The sequence below is a fragment of the Physeter macrocephalus genome, chromosome 6, assembly GCF_002837175.3.
Source record: "Physeter macrocephalus isolate SW-GA chromosome 6, ASM283717v5, whole genome shotgun sequence".
Lineage (NCBI taxonomy): Eukaryota > Metazoa > Chordata > Mammalia > Artiodactyla > Physeteridae > Physeter > Physeter macrocephalus.
Genome location: NC_041219.1, coordinates 89,641,083 through 89,649,999, shown reverse-complemented (window position 1 = coordinate 89,649,999; position 8,917 = coordinate 89,641,083). Strand labels below are relative to the sequence as shown.

At 39.0% G+C, this 8,917-nt stretch overlaps 2 protein-coding genes across 4 annotated transcripts in view; both read left to right on the top strand.

Annotated features, from left to right (window-relative positions):
• SPATS2 (spermatogenesis associated serine rich 2) overlaps positions 1–8,917 on the top strand; it is a 152,904-nt gene that overhangs the window by 18,225 nt on the left and 125,762 nt on the right. The gene's annotated exons all lie outside the window — the stretch shown is intronic.
• LOC102978471 (cytochrome c-like) lies at positions 5,690–6,034 on the top strand. Its single transcript, XM_024122821.3, has one exon. The coding sequence runs from the start codon at positions 5,717–5,719 to the stop codon at positions 6,032–6,034; it is 318 nt and encodes a 105-aa protein (XP_023978589.1). The 5' UTR covers positions 5,690–5,716.

Sequence of the window (8,917 nt, the reverse complement as noted above, 5' to 3'; positions counted from 1 at the left end):
CCCCCCGCTACTTTCCCTATTTTATGTTTTAATTTGCATTCTCTCCATTGTTAGTGCGTTTGAGCATATTTTAATTTGTTTATTGTCATTTATTTTTTCTCTGTTGTAAATTATTTGTTCATTACTATGGCTTAGTTTTCTATTGAGTTGTTTGTTTGTTTTTTTAAATATCTATTTATTTTACTTATTTATTTTCCTTTTTGTCTGCATCAGGTCTTAGTTGTGGCACATGGGGTCTTCGTTGAGGCATGCGGGTTCTTTCGTTACAGCGTGCTGTCTCTTCATGCGGCGCTCGGGCTTCAATCTCTAGTTGTGGCATGTGGGTTTTCTCTCTCTAGTTGTGGTGCGAGGGCTCCAGGGTGCGTGGGCTCTGTAGTGGAGGCGCTCGAGATCAGTAGTTGTGACGTGCAGGCTTAGTTGCCCTGCAGCATGTGTGATTTTAGTTCCCTGGCCAAGGATCGAACCCGTGTCCCCTGCATTGGAAGGTGGATTCTTTACCACTGGACCACCAGGGAAAGCCTGGTTTTGTTTTAAATTGAGTTATAGGTATTAGTAATACATTTGGATACTAATCCTTTGTCAGTATGCATTGCAATTATTCTCCTAATTTGTGGCTCTTCCTGCCTTGCTTTTTTTTTTAATAAAACAACTTCATTGAGGTGTAATTGACAGAATAAACTACATGTGTTTAAAGTGGACAGTTTGATAAGTTTTGACATATACCTGTGAAACTGTCCATTACCCCCCAAAAGTTTCCTTGTTTCCTTTGTCATGCCCTTTCTCCTCTACTTCCCTCTCCCCTCCCCCAGGCAATCATTAATCTGCTTTCTGTCACTAGATTGGTTTGCATTTTCTGTTTTATATAAATGGAATCATACTGCATATACTAATTTTTTTTGTATGGGGGTCTGGCTTCTTTCACTCAGCTTAATTATCTTGAGGTTAACCCATGTTTATGGATAGTGTGTATCTATTACAATTTTTTTTAATGCATTCAGTAACCAGCTGATGGACTTTTGGATTATTAGCAGTTTTTAACCACTACAAATAAAAACTGATGAACATTTGTGTGCGTGTCTTTGTATGGACATTTATTTTCTCTTGTATAAATACCTAGGAGTAGAATGGCTGGGTCGAATACTTTAACTCCTTTAATTTTTTAAGAAATTGTCAACGTGCTTTCCAAAGTGGTTTTGTCATTTTTACACCCCTATCAGTCTATGAGAGTTCCAGTTGCTTCACATTTTTGTCAGTACTTGATGCCGTCAGTCTTTTTAATTTTTAAAAACTTTAGTCCTTCTAATAGTTGCATAGTGGTACCTGATTGTTTTAATAAACATTTCCCTAATGACTAAGGAAGCTTAACAGCTTTTCATGTACGTCTTTGGTGAAGTGTTTTAAAATCATATACCCATTCAAAAAATTGAGTTGTTCATTTGCTAATTGTTGTTTTGAGAGTTCTTTATTCTGGATACAAGTCCTTCATTAGATATATGATTTGCAAGCATTTTCTATCACTCTGTGCATTATCTTTTCTCATAACAATGTCTTTTCAAAGAACAAAAGTTTTGTGCTTTCGGTGTCATGTCTAAGAAATCTTTGTCCAACCCAAGGTTAAAAAGTTTTTCACTTCTGATTTCTTCTAGAAAACTTAATAGTTTTAGGTTTTACATTTAGATCTGCAATCCATTTTGAATTAATATTTTTATATAATACCAAACTATGGATGAAAGTTCATTTTTTGCATATGGATATCCAATTTTTCAGTACCGTTCATTGGAAGACTGAATTGCCTTTTATCTTTGTCAAAAATCAATTGTATATGTGTGGGAATGTTTCTGGACCCTCTATTCTGTTCCACTGATCTTTGTGCAAGTACCACATGGTCTTTGATTACTATAACTTTATAATACATCTTGAAATCAGGTAGTGTTCACCCTCCAACTTATTTTTCAAAGTTGTTTTGGCCATTGTAGGACCTCTGCATATTCATATGGATTTTAGAACTAGTTTGTCAGTTTCCACAAAAATGTCTGCTGGGATCTTGGTTGAAATTGCTTTAGCTCTATTAAATCAACTTGGAGAGAATTGACATTCTAACAATATCAAGTCTTCCACCCCAATAACAAATATATGTGTTATATATATCCATTTATTTAGGTCTTTAATTTCTCTCCACAATGCTGTGTAGTTTTCACTGTACAGATCTTTCACATCTTTTGTCCGATTTATTCTTTTTTTTAAATTGTTGAGTCTTAAAAAAAAATTTTTGTTGGAGTGTAGTTGATTTACAGTGTTGTGTCAGGTGTACAGCAAAGTGAATCAGTTATATATATACATATATCCACTCTTTTTTAGATTCTTTCTCATATAGGTCATTGCAGAGGATTGAGTATAGTTCCCTGTGCTATAAAGTAGTTCTTTATTAGTTATCTATTTTATATATAGTAGTGTGTATATGTCAATCCCCGTCTTCCAATTTATCCTCCCCCCCTTTTCCCCTTGTAACCGTAAGTTTTCTACATCTGTGATTCTATTTATGTTTTGTAAATAAGTTCATTTGTACCATTTTTTTAGATTCTGAGTATAAGCGATATCATATGATATTTGTCTTTGTCTGACTTACTTCACTCACTATGACAATCTTTAGGTTCATCCATGTTGCTGCAAATGGCATTATTTCATTCTTTTTTATGGCCGAGTAATATTCCATTGTATATATGTACCATATCTTCTTTATCCACTCCCCTGTCGATGGACATGGTTGCTTCCATGTCTTGGCTATTGTAAATAGTGCTGCAGTGACAGATTTATTCTTATGGGTATTTTTTTTATACTATTGTGTTTTGTTTTTATGGGGTTTTTTTTTTTTTTTTTTGGCTGCACCACGAAACTTCTGGGATCTTAGTTGCCCAACCAGGGATCAAACCCAGGCCCACAGCAGTGAAAGCGTGGAGTCCTAATCACCGGACCACCAGGGAATTTCCTGTACTGTTGTGTTTTTAGTTTCAGTTTCTGATTGTTTATTGCTAGTTTATAGAAATACAATTGATTTTTGTGTATTGATTTTGTATTCTGCAACCTTCCTAAATTCACTTAATCTAGTATGGTTTTTTTGTAGATTTCATCAGACTTTTTCATACAAATAATTATGTCATCTATGAGTAAAGACAGTTTTACTCTTTCTTTTCAGTCTGGATGCCTTTTGATTCTTTTTCTTGCCTTATTGTGCTGGTTGGAACCTCTAGTACAGTAGTATAGAGAAGTAATAAGAATAGATATCCTTGTCTTGTTCCTGATCTTAGGGGGAACCCTATCTTATTTTTAAACCTTCTTTTAAAATGTCTTTTTCAGGTTGTTATATTATTTCTTATTCTTGGGGTGCAGTCTCTGATGGCTGCATCAGCTGATTTCCTTGTGGGAGGTTTGTTTCTCTGTTTTTGTTTTTTCTTTTTTTGTTGTTGTTTTTTCTTTAAACACTGAACTTGGGAATTCCCTGGTGATCCAGTGGTTGGGGCTCCATGCTTTCACTGCTGGGGGCCCAGGTTTGATCCCTGGTTGGGGAACTAGGATCCCACAGGCAACATGGAGCAGCCAAAAAACACACACACAAAAAAACAAAAAAACTGAACTTAAGTCCTGTGTGTCTCAGTTTGTGGAAGCATCTCTGCTGTACAGTTTTTCATTTGCTTCTGTTGTGGTCCTATTTCATTCTTTAGTTCTGAACCTTATTTATGATGAAGTGTCAGATTGAGGTCCTTATACCATATGTGTAGCGTGAATTTAGACTTCACATCTGTGAATGATGCAGGCCTGGGATCCATTGTCTTCCAGGTAACCTTTTCCATCTCTAGGCGCAGGTGCAGTGCTTGCTGTTCTCTCAGTGAGCCAAGTATTTCTATTTCCTGTTTCATGGATGGAGTAGTCCTTTGTGTTTCTTGAATTTATACCCAGTTCAACTTGTGGGCTTGGCACAGGGACTATGGCCTAGATTCCTTTGCAGTTCGTAGGCATTAAGGCATCTGTCTGGTTTAGATATTCCTGTGTATCATTTGGCTTCAGCTCTGGACTACTGTAATAGCCTTGTTTTTCTTGGCTGCGCCGCACGACATGTGGAATCTTTTTCCCCGACCAGGGATCGAACCTGCGCCCTCTGCATTGGAAGCGCAATGTCTTAACCACTGGGCCGCCAGCGAAGCCCCCGTAATAGCCTTTTAAATGGGCCCCCCAGATTCCACTCTTATACCCCTAATAATCCATTCCCAACACAGTGATCATTTATTTGATTTACATTTTAGTGCCTGTGTTGTCACCTTCATTGGGTACCATTCCTACTCTCTGGTTACTCTGGCTTTTTATTTTCCCTAATGCCCTGGTCTCCCACTCATGTCAGGGCCTTGTACAAAGACTGTTCCCTCTGCCTAGAATACTCTGCACCACCACAACTCTTTTCCTTGCCATTGCCTCCTTATCTTTGGTTCTTATCTCAGATATCACTCTTGATTTCAGAAGTCTTTCCTGACCCCTCAGATTGGTTCAGGTTTTCCTGTCCTTGTGTATCGCATAGCTTTATTTTAATGGCATTTATCACAGTTTCTCTCAGATATAAACTGTCTGAGGGTAAGGACTTTGTCTTGCTCATCACTGTATTTCCAGCACCGACAAGAGTGCTTATACAGGTAGATATACAAAAAAAATTGTTAAGTGGATGAATATATTCACTGAGTAATTTCCTCCATTAGACTGTAAGCTTCGAGAGGGTAGGACATTTTATTTTGTTCACTAGAGTATTGCCCAGTGCCTACAGAATCTAGGATATTATAGGTGCTCAATAAACATTTGGTGACTGACAAATTGAATGAATGAATGAGTGAGTGAGAAAAGTAGTTTTAAAGTAGGGTCATTTAATAAAGAATTTTATTTGCAATGCTGAGACGCTTAAATTTTAGACTCCTTGGGGAATTTTAAGCAGGAGAGCGACATGTGCAGGCTTACATTCAATCTAGAAGGATCCCTTCAGCAATTATGTGGAGGATAGTTGGAACATTATAAAGCTATTGCTGTAATATAGGAAAGCGATCAAGCCCTGATATAAGGTAGTTGGCATAGAGAAGACAAATTCAAGGAAATTTAGAAATACTGTATGTTAGATTAAGATAATGACTGGATTAAGGTAGGGGAAGAAGGGGAAGAATCTAGCATCACTTCCTGAGTTTCTTATTTGGGAGACCGCCTAGAATAGGCACTCTAAGAAGAAGGGCAGGTTTGGGAGTGGATGAATTTAATTGAGACATGTTAATTTTTTTTTAACATGGGAAATCTGGAGAATTTTATTGATTTTTGGTAGATTTAGCTGGATTATGGATATTCTTTTTTTTCCCCCTCACACATACTTAATCCTTTATATGTAAATGTACAAAACATACCACCCCTTGTTTTTTAAGAAACTGACTTGCGTTAAGCAGTTCTTTTACTGGGACATGTTCCATTTGAGTTTCCTGTGGGATATCCAGGTGGAGATGTACATAGGTAATATGGAGCTCAGTTGAGAAGGTCTGTTTCTGTACTATTCCTTATAATTTCAGTTAAAACAACCTGATGGGAACCAACACCCATACATAGGCGCGGACTGGCGTGTCCTTGGGCTTAGAGAGCGGGACGTTCGGCTTGCGAGGGGGAACCTCTTAGTCGTGTACGGAGAAAGAACGATTTAAAAATGGGTGATGTTGAGAAGGGCAAGAAGATTTTTGTTCAGAAGTGTGCCCAGTGCCATACTGTGGAAAAGGGAGGCAAGCACAAGACTGGGCCAAATCTCCATGGTCTGTTTGGGCAAAAGACAGGTCAGCCTGTCGGATTCTCTTACACTGATGCCAACAAGAACAAAGGCATCACCGGGGGAGAGGAGACGCTGATGGAGTGTTTGGAGACTCCCAAGAAGTACATCCCTGGAACAAAAATGATCTTCGCTGGCATTAAGAAGAAGGGAGAAAGGGCAGACTTGATAGCTTATCTCAGAAAAGCTACTAATGCGTAATCGTTGGCCACTGCCTTATTATGAAACAGAAGTCTCATGACTTTTTATGTGTACCATATTTAACTCTCTCTTTTTTTTTTTTTTTTTTTTGGTGGTACGCGGGCCCCTCACTGCTGTGGCCTCTCCCGTTGCGGAGCACAGGTTCCGGACGCGCAGGCTCAGCGGCCACGGCTCACGGGCCCAGCCGCTACGCGGCATGTGGGATCCTCCCGGACCGGGGCACGAACCCGTGTCCCCTGCATTGGCAGGCGGACTCTCAACCACTGTGCCACCAGGGAAGCCCTGTGTACCATATTTAAATTGATCTCATACACTAGAATTCAGATCATGAATGGCTGATGTAATATTTCTGTCCTGATTTAAATGACATTGGCTTGTGGCTAAACGAATATGGTCAGCTTTTTGAATTTTGATAGTAATTGCGGTTCAACAAGTACTATCACTGTTTTCCCTTTCGAAAGAGATGATTAAACTTGAATAAGGAATGTTAAACTTTTCAGGGATATGGTGAAGCCTTCTCAAACCCTATAGGAGATTGGTTTTATATTTAGATTTCTATAACTAATTATATTAATATATTTAAATATTGAGAAGCTCCCTTCACTGTCTCATAGAACAGCAAGAGTCACCTGTGTTTCAATCTGTGTTCATTTGCCTGTTAAAGCAAGGGTTGAAGATACAATGACAATGTCCACTTTATCTTTTTGGTCTTAACTATGCCAATTTAATTAAAATTCTCTATATAAAAACCAAACCAAACCAACCTGATGATTTTGACTTTTTCTTTTTTTTATAGTTTTTTTTTTTGGCCGCAAGGCATGTAGGATCTTAGTTCCCTGACCAGGGATCAGGGATCAAACCTGTGCCCCTTGTAGTGGGGACACAGAGTCCTAACCACTGGACTGCCAGGGAATGCCCTACTTTTTCTGTCTTAGGCAGTTTCAGCATGCTTTGTCTCCCGTCCTGGCAAAGCTGTAGTAGATTTTTCTTTCCTTTGTTTTTGTCCTTGTTCTTTTTTGGCCCTTGCCAGGTAAACTTAAGGGATTGCTGACTTCTGACCCGTGCATTTTTCCCATGTCCACATACATTTTCCTCTCTCCTCTCGTTTTCTCAAAGATCATTTAATTTTTTTCCTTTTAGGATTCTTTTTTTCTTTTAAATTTATTTATTTATTTATTTTTGGCTGCGTTGGGTCTTCGTTGCTGTGCGCAGGCTTTCTCTAGTTGCGGCGAGCGGGGGCTACTCTTCGTTGTGGTGCGTGGGCTTCTCATTGCAGTGGCTTCTCTTGTTGCAGAGCACGGGCTCTAGGCGCACAGGCTTCAGTAGTTGTGGCATGTGGGCTCAGGAGTTGTGGCTTGCGGGCTCTAGAGCTCACGCTCAGTAGTTGTGGCGCGAGCTTAGTTGCTCCGTGGCATGTGGCATCTTCCCGGACCAGAGCTCGAACCCGTGTCCCCTTCATTGGCAGGCAGATTCTTAACCACTGCACCACCATGGAAGCCCTAGGGTTCATTTTTATCAAAGTTATATGTATACGTAGTTTGTGGAATCGAATAGTTCTGTAAAGTTTGTTAAAAAATAAAATAAAATACCTTTTCCCCTTTATTTCCCTTCAGAGGCACTTTTAGAGCTTTCTTTTAGTTAATACTTTTTGGTATTTATCGCCATTTCTCTGAATAATATGCTTATATTGCTATTTTGGTACCATCAGTTGTAAGATACACCATTATTTTATGTACTACTAAAAAAGAGAAGTAGGCCCAAGATGGGTAATCTGTAAGAGGCCCTGCTTAAAGCTGGGAAACTACATGATAATGTAAATGAGAAGAAGCCCACCACACAGAAAGGGACAGCAAGGCAGCTCACATGTCTCAACCCTGGCGTTGTGTAGGAGGGGTAAAAACTTTCTTTGGAATTTGAACTGGTTTTCAGTTTGAATTCACACTACCTGTGTTGTACCAAAAACTCAAGCAGAGATTTTTAATTAGAGATTGAGGTTGGTAGTGTCTTAGGCACTTAGAAGAAACAAATAACAGTTGTCATCAGTTGTGTCTGGATTTCAGAGATGTAAAGATATGAAGAAAAAGAAAAAAGGCATCTTAGAATCAGTGAAATATGGTTCCATGTGCCAGACACTGTTCTTTCTTTTTCTAAGAGTTTTGCTGTCCTGGAGAGCAGAGAAATAGATACATAGCTGGAGGGGAAACTGGAGTTAAGAGTTGTCTTTTAAAATGGGAGCAATCATTATACGCCTGAAACTAATATAATGTTATCTGTCAATTATACCTCAATAAAAAACTAAAAATAAAATGGGAGAAGTAAGAATGTGTTAATACAATGCCAATAGAGATGATCCAGTAGAGAGGGAAACAGTGCTGATGCAGAGTGAGAATGAGGAATGACTGGGCAGTAGGGTTTGGGATCTGGTATCCAAGTGGAGGCATTGGCTTTAGACAGGAGCAGTCAGTTCATTCACAGTAAATAACAGGAGGGAAGAAAAGGCAAATGGGAACCGGTGGTGGTAGTGGTGGAGATTGCTTCCTATGTCACTGGAAAATGGATTGAAGGGCAGCAGCTGGGAGTGAAGATGGAGAGGTGTTGATGGCTTGAGGAGGAAGGAAATGACATGAAATGGACCTATAGGCGGGTGTGGGAGAATGAATGGATAAGGCAAAAGTTGTAGGATTGTCATGCTGAGCTATGAGACCATTTAAAGTCAGCAATTGTGAATTTTAAGTGAGACTGTTTGGTATAGGTGTGTTTGTTTTCATCTTTTTCTTTTCAAAGCCATGTTTGGTTGCTTGTTGCAGGCGTAGAGTAGAGAGACAGTTGTATTTTTTACCATGTTATTAGGGAAAAATTTAAATATACAAAAGAAATAGAGCC

Coding starts and splice junctions, on each gene's coding strand:
- LOC102978471 (XM_024122821.3), top strand. CDS start 5,717: ATGGGTGATGTTGAGAAGGGCAAGAAGATTTTTGTTCAGAAGTGTGCC.